The following is a 12,941-nucleotide window of genomic DNA, read 5'->3' as shown; positions in this document are numbered from 1 at the left end:
TTTACAATTCGCCGCACCCCCTAAGTAAAATGACTTATGACTTTAACTAAAGTAAAAGATCTGAGTACTTCTTCCACCTCTGGTAAATAGCAAGTACGATATTTTTCTCTGAAATATAATGGAGAAAAGTTCAAGTAATGTTTAGGTCTGTCAAAATTGTACTATGCATTAAGCAACTTCCCTTAATAGCAGTTACATCAACTATACTGCCTTAATAATAGGCTACATTTAAAATTAAATACGTCAATAGTTCTTCGTTAATAAACTGCACATATTTCCATACTGGGAATTTACGTTTTTTATGAATACCAAAAAATGTGTGCCTTTTAGGACATTTGTAATGCCAATGTAAAAATAACTCTTCCGGCTATATTTTCGTCAAATAGCCTAACTCACTATTTGTCTTATACAAAGTTCCTTATTATACAACTGATTTGTTCGGTAAATCTTTTAAAACATTTTATGACCACATCATTTTAAAGCTAGGCCTATTCAGTTTTATTGTCAGTCATGTGAGCCATCTGCTTATCAACATATTTACCGACGCCCCCTGAACGCAGCATTTCTACAGGTTTATGACAAGTGAAAGAGAAAGCATTTAGAGGGGTGTATTCTACTTATCGTGTGAGTCGACATTAGGCAGAGAAGAGTTCGATGTCTGCGGAAAGGTCTTGAATGTGTTACAACTGAAGGTAGGATCATATTTGATAATAGTATTTGTTTTTAAAAAAAAAGTGCAATTCATTTATTACATTTGACTGTCAAACCATTTGCATCTCGCACAGTGTAATGATAACATGAATAGGAATAAATAAACATTCATTTAATTAGATATGGTCAACAAAAAGTCGATGATAAACGGAGAGATGAACATTTTGTCTTCGGGAATGTCTGAAGGTAGGCTCATTATTTTCTGCTTTGTGTTCCTCAAAGGTGTGTTTGATTCATCGCCAACAGTTAATTGTCAAATGCTGTGCAGCTGGCAGTGTATGACTGGACTGATCGTCAAAAAGGAATCAACATGTATTTATTTTATATACATCAGTTTTTCTCCAACATGTGCCCCCCTCCTGGTAAGATATAGGCTATGTGCCGTTTGTTTATAGACTTACAATTGACATTCATAGCGTCATTTACAATTTTCTCCAACAGCCATTAAGTTCAATGGCTTGGTAAACCAAGGGTCAACATGTTACCTGAACAGTGTGCTGCAGGTGCTTTTTATGACCAAAGACTTCAGAGAAGCTGTGGAAAGGTTTGTTACAAATTCCAACTTAATGCCATATAATGCTTTTAAACAGTATTAAGATTATACAGTACACTTGTGTATCTCTTCACCGCAGTTTTTTGACTTTGTGCAGGCACACCAGTGATAATCCTGACACTGAGAATATTGATCTTCAACTTGAATCCCTGTTTGGTGACTTAAAAAGTGAATCAGCAAACACCTTAAAGATCACAAAGAAGCTCTGCATCAAAAACGGTACAGTGTAGAGACACAGAGCCTTTGAAGCATTATTTGAAGATTACGATCAGTTTACGTTTACATTGTGTACTTTCCGTAATGAATATTTGTATTTGAGAAAATAGGTCAATAGATGATTTTACCTCTTATTTCGTAAATAAAATGCACATTGACTTCTGCTCTTTTCCCCCTCAGTTTATGAACAGCAGGATGCTGCTGAGTGCTTTGAGAAGATTTTAGCTAAGACCAGTGATGGTTCATCACAGGTGAAGAACACCCCATCAATATCAAATGGAATCTGTAAATTACATAAAAAATACTTGTTCACAGGTGTTTGTATTTTTAGATTTTCTGCGGACAGCTGACACATAAGACCAAATGTTCTACATGTAATAATGAGCAAGACACTGGTAGGGCATTTTGGCATCTTCCTCTTGCATTGGCCGATTCCGACAGTAGAAACTATGGGGTGGTAAGATTTTGACACATTTTTCTGTTGCCAGGAGATGAACCCATTATTACGGTGGCCCTGAAGTGCAAGACACCACAGCATTTCACAAAACACAACAGTATTTCTGAAAACGCCACAGCGCTTCAGAAAACGGACTGCTGCCAGTCAAGAAATGACGCTTCGTGATTGGCACATCAGCCGTTAGCACCTAGCACACACTCAGAGCTCACAGCTCCTCATATCTGTTCAGAAACTGGACAAAAGTTAAACATATACAAAACACACTGTTTATGTCATGGCGAATACAGTTGCTGCTTTATTTACGTCTGTATGACGTTGTTGTTAGTGTGGACCAGGGACGTGCACACAGACTCTAGGTAGTGCTTGAGCACCTGCCCGTTTTGCCCTCTGGACAGCAATGTGCCCTTTTGAAAGTTCGTTTTTTACAGTTTTTTAAATTATTTTTTTACAGTGTACTGTATGTGGCTCATGGTAACATCGATCAATTCTGGATTAAAAGCTTCTAATATATACAACAATGCCCCAAATGCGCGTTGTAATTTTGTCAGACATCCCCACACGAGCCCGACCCCCCTAAGTCATTTAGAATAATAAAAATACATGTTAAAATAATTAATTTTTTGATAAATCAGTAAAATCAGGCAAAAATAAGAATTAAATAACATAACCCTAGCTTAACCCTAAAACCAAAATAAAGTAACCAAAAACCGAAAAGAAACTAACAAAATCCGCCATTATCCGGCAAATTTTCGCGCACAATTTCGGAGCGCACAATTTCGGCCACCGCGACGACTCAGAAGGTGCCCTTTTTTTTTCTCTTGAGCACCTGCCCCTATAGATGTCTGTGCACGCCGCTGGTGTGGACGGAGCAGCTACAGGTTAGTTTAGCCTGATCGATCGCCCCGCCCCCTCTCCAGCTTCTTGCTTGAATGACAGCAGTAAACACAGAATTAATGCTTTATTAATTCATGGTTTTTAAGGGGCTTATCTCCATGTAAATACTATGGTAGACTACCCAATATTCGCATCGCTCTAATCGCTCGAGTTTCACCGCATCTGTCAGCTGTGTTTGCTCCTGTCATTCAAACAAGACGCGCTGGAGAGGGGGCGGGGCGTATCTCCATGTAAATCCTATGGGAGATACCAACTACAACAAAATGAACATATTTGACCGTGATTTAATTGTAATATACGTTTCAAAGTGATGCCGAAGTAACTACATACTGATAACGGTTAGTAAAAACCATGAATTAACGCTTTGACAAGTCTGCAGACAAGACGGCAGGCGAAAAGTTTTTAAAATGCGTGTTTTCTGAATGGAATCGGATCCATCAGGCTAAACTAACCTGTAGCTGCTCCGTCCACACTCAACGTCATACAAACATAAATAAAGCAGCGACTGTTTTCGCCATGACATAGACAGTCTGTGGTTTGTACATGTTTAACTTTTGTCCAGCTTCTGAACAGATATGAGGAGCTGTGAGCTCTGAGTGTGTGCTAACGGCTGATGTGTTGGGTTGGGACCATAGACTGTATAGAGTGGCGAAGTCCCTCCCCTTCCGGTGGACCTCCATGGGACCTTATATCGGAAAAATAATGTATTGAAGTCAATGGGGAGAGAAAGATTATCTTTTGATCCCGTTTGAATTGTGCCACGAACTACACATATGATGTTTCTCAATTTAAAATATAATTTTGCAAGTCAAAAAAAAAGTAAATGTGTCGTAAAACTGTGAAGTTACACATTTCTTTGTGTGAAGCGCTCAATGAACTACAACTCTGGTCTTGCACACGTCACCAACNTTTAGGCACCACTGCAAAAACAAAGATGTACTTTATGTAATAGCATTTCATTTCCTTGTTCCAGACACCGGTCGTATTTATTGAATAGAAGGGGTCACTGACCTTTAGCCCACATGAACTCAGTGACCCCTTCTATTCAATAAATACGACCGGTGTCTGGAACAAGGAAATGAAATGCTATTACATAAAGTACATCTTTGTTTTTGCAGTGGTGCCTAAATGTCACCTGACACCATACTTTTGGTATGGTTACCTCTCACTCAGTGATTGAGGTTTATCTTCTGATTAATACATCAGATCTGTGGGTTTTATTTAAAAATAATGCAGTCCACACTTTGATCAAGAAACCATGTTTTTCTCTAAGATGGTAAAGATATCTTAACTGGAACTTAACTGTGAGGATCAATCTAATGTTTATCCAATATCCCCAACAAATAATTTTGGGGATGATTGTCTGGCAACAAGCGACTGTCAAGCAAGCTGTGCACAGTGAGAAACTATTGGGCAGATTTTTCATAATTAACAATGTGAAATTCCAAAATCCGATCCTCATTGACTACAAAATAACAAACACTGCACACCTAACATTTTGTTATCAAGTGTGATACAAAACAAACAGGGCAAACCCCTTGTGGATGATTATCTCATTTTAAAGTGTATATATAAAATTCAATACAGTTGAGTAAATGCATGGCAGAATTCTTAAACCACCTAAGTGGAGTAATAACAGTATAATCATGTTTTAACTATTCTCAGGCTGTAGTTTTAATTTGTTTTAATTGATGTATTGAGTTAAAAGCCCAAAGAGCATACAATAGTTGCACCATGTCTTCTGTCACTGAGTTTTATAAGATAAAAGGAAGATATATAATATCAAAAGTGTGTACACACATGATTGTTTGTAAACTTGGAAAATTTGACATAATTTGACATAAATATGTCCACAAATACCAAACACTGCATTAGTTATATCCGTAAAATTAATTAATGTAGTACTTGTTACGCTGTGCAAGCACTTCTCCAAAGGATTGTTTATTTTAGTTTGATCCCCTGACAGTTTGATGAATGCTACCCGACATTTTCTTCTTGCATCTGGATATTAAAATAAGTCAAAACAAGACATGTAGCTGCTGATGCTCCATGATGTTAGGTAGCATTTGATCAAGCATACAAGTTATGTTGCTGTGTGACAAAGATCCTATCCGCATAACTCTGTTGGCACCAAATTGTCTGCATATTCAGACAAAATATTTTTTCTGCGACAATAGTAAGCATTCCATCAGAGGAAACATTTCTCATACTTGTGATAGTTCCTGGCAAATGACAGCTTAAAAATGGCTCAGCATGATATGATTAATCATGCTTATTCACTGGCGGGGCTTCATGTTGAGTCTGTTTTTTCTATTTAAAGAATAAATTATGTGCATTCTGTAAGATAAACTTTATTTGGGTTCATTTAATGTTAATTGACATGAATATGTGCACGTGTATGTCTAATTTCACAATGTTAAATCCTACATACACAATTTTATGTATTCTGATTTAATAAGATGGGCATTACTGTGAAGCAGTAGTTATACTAATTATGTTGTAGGGAAAGCACTTGAAAATCTATTATTGAAACTAGTAATATTGAGTGCACAAGGGTCAGGCCAAAATGATAATTGGATAATCAAATTGATTCCCTCTTCTGTTTTATTTGCTTCAGGCCTAGCTTGTCCTATTTCTATTTCTTTTTCTATCCATTCAATTTCCCTCCATCTGTAGTAGAAGCTGGCCACCATCAGAGTGTGGAAGAGGTTATTCAGCAACGGTGCTCCCACCCAGACGTGAGGGAATTAGCAGGGCGGAACACAGAGCTATTTTGGTTGAGCTCCTCAGTATCTAGGTCTAAGTGATTAAAATGGTTTCTTGTGCCCATATTCTTCTCAATGAAGGTGAATGTGTTTGTATTGTTGTTTGATTTTTTCTCACAGTTTTCTATTAAATTGTGAAATTTCACTTATAACGATTTTTTTTTCTCTGTTCTGATTAAGTCTACTTTATTACACAATTTAGCATTTATAAGCGGTTTATAAACAACTTATAAATGGCTTTTCATAACACATTTAATGTAGCTTTACATAATTCCTTGTTTTCCTTTTTTTCCCGCATGCTCCCAATGCATTGTGCAAATGCCACATTGACTCTCATGGGCTTCCACAACTAACCCAAATCCTTCTTTTAACTTGAAAAATGGCTTGCTGTGTTAACCACAAGGGACTGAGAAGAGGAATGCCTGGTCTGCCCACCACTGCTGTATTAGGTTACTTATTGACTGTAACGTCTTTCTTCATTCTTTCTTACTCCATTGTCCTTGTTTCACTCCCGTAGCACTTCCTTCTCCATCCCATTCATTTCATCCACCTTAGAGCCCTCGAGGCCAGACCACCAGACATGCTGGCCAGTTTCAGTTCCATGCTTTTTTTTTTTGCTTGCCACAGTCAACACTACAGAGAGGTTTGTTATGGAGACCCAGTTAAGGCAGCGAGCACTGGGGCAAAGCCTAGTGGGGCCATGCTGAATGGATGAGCTGTCAGGAAGCCAGTTTGGTGATGAGAGACCCAGACTTCATCCAGGCTTAGATGGGGGAGATATTGGTTCCTGTCAAACCCCACAGCAAAATAAGCTCCAATGTCAGAACTATCCCGAGGATGGGTGTGAAAGTAGGAGGGGCGAGAGCCTGCGGGAAGCTGAGGAGTTGTTTGGGGAATATGGACTTCATCTTACCATATCAAGTCCATGTGTGAAACCCACATTTTAAATTCACAGTGACACACACATTCCATATTGGCACTTGCAAGTATTAATTAAGAGAGTATTGGAGACACATCCTGATACTGATGAATTTGATTGTCAATGCAATTTTCTAGATCCTCTAGTATCTATGTTAATTGTAACTCTGTCCATATCACATTGCTGCTGTCTCTGGGTTGTTTGTTCCAAGATTTACCTCTGGGAGCACAGGAGGTGACAGGAGACTCTTGGGGAGGTAAAATAAAGTAAGAGGGGAGGAGAGGAGAGGAGGATGTACAGGGAATAGGCAGACAAACAGGGTTCCCAAGAGAGTATATGAACAGATGAGAAAAGGATGGTGTCTGATAGCAGAATGTGGAATGACAACAGAGAGAAGCATTAGCAGAAAAAGAAGAAAAGGAAAGAGGACAGATAGTGAAAAAAGAGGAGAAACTGACAGTAAGGACCAGCAATTCTGCAATTTCTCTCCTTTACTCTGATGGAGGTAAAATCTCATGGCATGAAATGGTCTTTTCATTTCAGATGTAATGAAGATAATGTATGGATTCATTACGTTCTGCCGCTTTTATTTTCATGATGACTGTAAAGTCTACTTCAAATATGTATCTCTGATTTAAAGCATACTCCATCATAATAACATATTTCCTTAGTAGAAACAAATCTAATTTTAACTTTCCTTTTCTTTGATGATATTTCTTATATTTATATATATATTCTCCACAGCTTGGGTTGAGTTGAATAAGCTGTAGACTCAAAATACAAAAACTATTACTCATGTCAAGTACTTTGACAGGAGGAAAGCATTAAACCTGAAACCTTAATTCATAGCCCATCTCAATATAGACTATAAGGAACATTTTTAATTCTTCTGCAGTTACATGCAAATCCACCGCAGTAGTTTGTTCATATAGTAAACAGGGAGTCAGTGTAGTATGCATCATGCATGTGCACACACACACAACAAGAAGAAAACCCACAGGACACGGATACATTCAGCAAGAAGATAGAAAAAATAAGTACTACACATTTTGAGAATGCGACTACACCATGGTTGTGGACAGGCGGGAGGGAAAAGTAGAACTGGCAGAGTTGAGAGGAACGAGAGCAGGAAAACATCAGTGGAGAACTCATCACAATGCAGTGCAGCAGAGCAGCTCCTGGCCGGCACCACAGGAATCCCATCTTCAGGGCTCAGAGCAGGTAATAGGAATGCTCCAGCCATTAATGCTGGGAAAGGAAGAACAGGAAAAACCCTCTGTTCTCTGTTGAAGCCTCAGCCTTTCTATTGCCCACCTCTGATTCAGCGGCAATCCGTACCAGAACACCGTAAAGAAACGGATTAAAAGCAGTGCAGAACTTGTATGGAAGCCAACTCATACACTACTCTATGAAAAAGAGACTGAGGAGAAGAAAAGGAGAATGAGAAAATGGTACGAATTGTTATTGTGTTTTTATCTTTTATTACAAGGCAATACATTCAAGCTCTGTTTACTCAAAATGTTCTGCATATCTATTGGTTTTTAATGCTAATTAATTAGTTGATTATGATCCAAATACATTCAAGTTGATGTTGAGATTTTAAAGGGGAACATGGGATATCTTTGTATACTCTCTGCTTCTTAGTAGTTTTATCAAAGACATTACCACCAAACAATATCATACAGCTCAATTTTCAGACAATATACGTTTCCCAAACCTTAGCAAGTGAACTTGTAACAAGCAATTAGAATCTGTTGCGGGTGGTTATGCATTTCATGATGAGAAATATATCAGGTTTGCTATAGTCATCTTAATCTATGGCCTGTAATGCAGGCAATGAGGAGATGAGGAAATCTAGTAATTGAGCTGAAAATCGTTGTCACAGAACAAACAATTTGGTTTCACTTCAAAGGAAGGTCTGCTAAAAGAATCTAAAATGATAGAATCAAACATATAAAGGAAAGTATGCCAAAAATGCTCAGATGCTATTTATTTCCCTTTCTTTTTTTGTACTAATTGGAAATAATTGTAATAATCTTTTGTGTATTTTATGTTCTTCGTTGCAAAAAAAGAGTTGTTGAAAAACACAATTTCAGCCATTTTATTTGTTTATACCCAAACAGTTTTTGGGGATATTCAAGTTAGTCGCACTAAGATGCTAAAATGAAAGTTTCATAGAAGTCCAGTGGGTTGTTCTAGCCTGGGTCTTTGAAGATCATTTTAAATGTGTTCAAGCACTCAAACAATGTAAATTCTTAAAACTGTTTGTAGTTGAGGATTGTTTTTTTAAAAGATTTTCTTTAAAGCTATTTTATACATGTATTTCTGATACTATGAATCAATGCATATACAAAGATAAAGTTCAAGACCTCACCTGTCAAAGTAACATATTGATGCAGCATTGCAATGAATAATGGAAGTAGAACTGTTGTGATATTGGAATTTACACATGATAATTACTCAAAAAGATAAGCCTAAAGCACCCGATGATGAGGTTGGGTTTAGTGATCAATCAGATTATTAAGAAGCCGACTTGTGGCACAATTGTTTCGAAATACTTGAAATATTACACAAACTCAGAAAACACAGCCATGTTTCAATTTCCTCAAGACATTTTTGTTGTATAATTTTTGTTTTGTAAGTTCCAGTCAGACAGTAACAGTACGTAGCCTATTGTATCTGTAACATACTCTATTCAAATATGTATGGAAAATATATATTTTTCCGAGAAATTTGGCATTGATACATGGTGGAAAATAACATATGAAGAGGGATGTTTAGAGATTGCTACTATGTTTGATTTTAAGAGTAATATGGAATAAGTTAATATAACATGGTAATATAAAGGCCTTATTGAGATTTATAATTAGATTTTTGACTTGTTAGGTGAAAACAAAGCAAAGCTATAAGCCAAGGAACGTAAATAAAACTATTGAAATAAGAGGCTTGTATCAGCATAATGGCTTTATCTTGCATGTCCAGCAAATCAGTTAGTTGTTCATCAAGACGGCAGGGCCTCCTTCTCCATTCCTATCAGTGCTGCTTGTCTTTCTTCCTACTCACATAATCAGCAGCATTATCAGCTCGATCTCATTCATGGTCTCTTGCTACTGGTGAGGATGAAGCTATGCATGCCATTTCCTCAGACAGCACTCACCGTCATATTGTATCCACTTCAATTGGTATTCACTCAGCATCTCCCATTGCTTGTCATACACTGGTGTGGATTCAGGGTCTCTAATGCTTAGGGCCATTTAATCTTGATTAGAGTCAGGAACAAAACTGGGTGCATTTACAACAGCACCGGAAATGTTATCAAGTTAGCTTACGTTTAGAAGTTAGCCAAACTAAGTTAAAATGTGTTATCTTTTGCTTGGGTAGTTTGAGTCGAATTTGGCTGGCAATAACGTAAAAGACTATAAGCAGGAACAACTGCGCTCCAGTTATTATCGACTCAGCTATTGAAAGCCCAAAAGCAAGATAGCCAAGCTAAAGTGGACAGGAGCCGTTATATCCATCAACAGACCCCAACACATACAGTTACACTGAATGAAAAACCATCTCCGTATTTGTAGGTTAAGTTGAGTGCACATACATCCTATAAGCATAAACGTTTAAACTTGATAGTGTTAGCAATGTGGCTGAGGATAATACAGGGTTGCCAACTCTCACGTATCTGGCGTGTAACACACGCTTTCAGTCTCAATCTCACGCTGCCCAAACTATTCTCACACCAAAAACAGGATGAACCGGTGATCGTTTTTGGTTGGTTATTTACAATGTTGAGTCGACAGCTGCTCAAGCTGTCGACTCAACATTGTAAATAACCAATTTAAAAATATAAATAACCCTCCCCGCCCCCACCACTATTAACAATGTTAACTAGACCCTCCAGAAAAACGGGGGCAAAAATCCTTGATTATGCGGGCTAAAATCCTTGATTATGCGATTAAACATGCGCTCGAAAGGGTTTTGGAGGTTGATGCCTCTGTGAACGTGAGTTGTTTGGCTTTCTTGTCCGCAGCAGCAGAAAGCATTTTCGAATGTTTGAATGAATCAAAGTGGGTCGTCACCGTAGATTTTCTCTTATGCTCCAACACACAGTTGCACGGGGTGCAGAATAGTAAAAGACATCGGGGGTACTGCTTTGCCCGGTCTTTAGCAGAAATGTTCGTCGGTAAATGAGATGGATCAGATTTTTTCATCTTGGTGTTTTCTCTCTCGTGTGAGTTCCACACGTTCACTCTACGGTGTTGTTTGCCTTTCTGTGATGCGCGAGCTGATGACGTCGCGTCATCATCATCACTACTTCACGTCAAGACGAGTTAACTTTTTTTTTTCTCAACTTTGTGTGGAAAAATGCGGGGATTATGCGGCCTTTTGATAAATATGCGGCCTTTTAAAAATCTGCACCATTTTGCTGATTATGCGGTAAATTCTGCGATCGCAGGATCGCGTTTTTCTGGAAGGGTCTAGTTAACAGACCGACAGTAGAGCAGTGGGAGCATGGATGTATAAGAGTGGGAGCCGGTAGGTCAATCCCCGACCCGTATTGCGCATGCGCAGATCTAAGGTCCAGCAGAAATGATACAAAAGTAAAAATCTGCTGCTTATTGTTCTACTAGGCCAAAATAGAGTCAAAGAGTATATCTCTATATATAGTATCTCTATATGAGAGTGAGAGTGTGTTAATTAATATGTTTGGCAGTTTGGAGTAAGCCTGTAGATTTGTTTGTGTCTGTGTGTTTCATGTATAGGCCTCTCACGATAATTAATTTTGTTGGATACATTTTCCTGGAAATTATTGCGATAAACGATAACATTGTCGGCACCGTTGTATGACCATTTTAGACCACTGACATAATGATAATATAGATAGATAGATAGAGCTTTATTGTCTCCCTTAGGAGAAATTTGTCTTGGGCATCGAGAAAATAAACATAAAACATTCAGGTCAATCAGTCATAGATACAGAACAGAGATCACATATCACATGGCAAAGAAACAAACAAGAAACATACAGGTACAGCACTTTCCCTATTGCACATACATAATCAAATATTGCACTTTTCCCTATTGTATTATACATAAATCAAATATTGCACGTTCCCTACTGTATTCATACACAATCAATATTGCACTTTCCCTATTGCACCTATGCATAGTGTCCGTCAAATTTAACTGCATATTTAACTGCATCCAACTTGTTATCTTAGCTGTGTGACTGTGCAGCCATGCAAGCTGGATTTTATTTTGCTTTATCTAGCCTAATATTAGCCTTTTTACAGTTCGCGCAATTTAATTTTACACTTCAGCTATTATAAAGTGGTGTTTATTTTTTGGAAATTTGTGCCTGTTGAAACAATATTGCGTGAGTATTATAAACGTTTGTTGGACACAGAGCTTTTTTTGTGTTCAAAATGTTGAGAATCCGACTGAAAAAAAGCGTATTGGCCTGTTTTATCAAGGGAGCCCATGCAATGCTAACCTTCTGGCGTCTGCCTACTAAAAAACATCATCGTATGCAGCACTCTATGTGAAAATAAAGGCAAGCTAATGTGGGCTCAGCTTGTGACATTAATTTCAAACAGGAAAGTTGATGCAAATGTATTAATCTTACCAGAACAGTAGGATTTGTGTATGCAGGTATAAACATGGAGCTGCGTATCTAAATGCAAAAGGGAGTGTTCTCGTGTTCAACATTGTTTTAATAATGATGATCAGTTGTTTCCTTCTGACTTCGCTGCTGGACTCTCTTGGGTTATCCTTGACAGGATGTAACATTGTAGCTGTGACAGGCAGCAGGAAAAACACTTGCGACTAATGCAGCCATTAGATCCTTATATGCCCATCTGTCTTCCTCCTCTACAGTGTGTTCCAGGTCTTCATTGCCGCAGTGTCGTCTCATTCACCACCCATGTGAAACGTTTGCTGTTGTTGTTGACAGCGCCACACATAGTGCGTATGTTGCGGCGCACTCGCGACGTTTTCGCTTCATTGGGTCGATAGTTGACTAGGTCAGGCGTCGTGATACCAGTACACAGAGTTTCCATGGCAACACACGGAGGCTGACGTGGGAGATAACAAAATGGCTTTGGCTAGTCATTTGATTCAATATGCTGCACACCTTGCTAATCGTCATCCAACCACTGACATATGTATGTATTGCTCCTATACATGCAATCAGATGTGTACGTTGGTGTTCAAATCGTGTGTTATATGTCGTCATTCCTCAAATGCATCTACGCGATAAACGTTAAAATGCCTTTAAAGACTAGAAATCCAGCTAAAAGGGCAACTTTACAAAAGTGTAATGTTACTCGTCAAGGAAATATTAAAGTATTAGGAAATTCACATGCTTAAATGTTCTGATAAAACCTGATAATCTGTGTGATGGCACTGGAACATTTAATGTGAGAGTGGGTT

At 38.2% G+C, this 12,941-nt stretch overlaps 2 protein-coding genes across 2 annotated transcripts in view; one reads left to right on the top strand and one right to left on the bottom strand.

The window, feature by feature from the left end:
• Positions 1–12,941, bottom strand: part of LOC104949321 (probable ubiquitin carboxyl-terminal hydrolase creB) — a 35,326-nt gene that overhangs the window by 10,730 nt on the left and 11,655 nt on the right. The window lies entirely within an intron of this gene.
• On the top strand, positions 610–2,131 carry LOC104949312 (ubiquitin carboxyl-terminal hydrolase 12-A-like). The gene is made up of 6 exons (XM_010775658.1): positions 610–692; positions 934–1,073; positions 1,153–1,255; positions 1,362–1,483; positions 1,661–1,733; positions 1,813–2,131. The coding sequence occupies exons 2-6, from the start codon at positions 1,022–1,024 to the stop codon at positions 1,835–1,837; spliced, it is 375 nt and encodes a 124-aa protein (XP_010773960.1). The 5' UTR covers positions 610–692; positions 934–1,021; the 3' UTR covers positions 1,838–2,131.

Source organism: Notothenia coriiceps, unplaced genomic scaffold (genome assembly GCF_000735185.1).
Source record: "Notothenia coriiceps isolate Sejong01 unplaced genomic scaffold, NC01 NC01_scaffold00000339, whole genome shotgun sequence".
Taxonomy (NCBI): Eukaryota; Metazoa; Chordata; class Actinopteri; order Perciformes; family Nototheniidae; genus Notothenia; species Notothenia coriiceps.
This window is presented reverse-complemented; position numbering and strand designations above follow the sequence as displayed.

What these genes read in the sequence shown, in the direction of transcription:
- LOC104949312 (XM_010775658.1), top strand. Translation starts at nt 1,022, where the DNA reads ATGTATTTATTTTATATACATCAGTTTTTCTCCAACATGTGCCCCCCT. An exon ending in CAACATGTGCCCCCCTCCTG is followed by an intron (nt 1,074 to 1,152) that starts GTAAGATATAGG and finishes TTTCTCCAACAG; the next exon opens with CCATTAAGTTCAATGGCTTG. An exon ending in GAAGCTCTGCATCAAAAACG is followed by an intron (nt 1,484 to 1,660) that starts GTACAGTGTAGA and finishes TTTCCCCCTCAG; the next exon opens with TTTATGAACAGCAGGATGCT.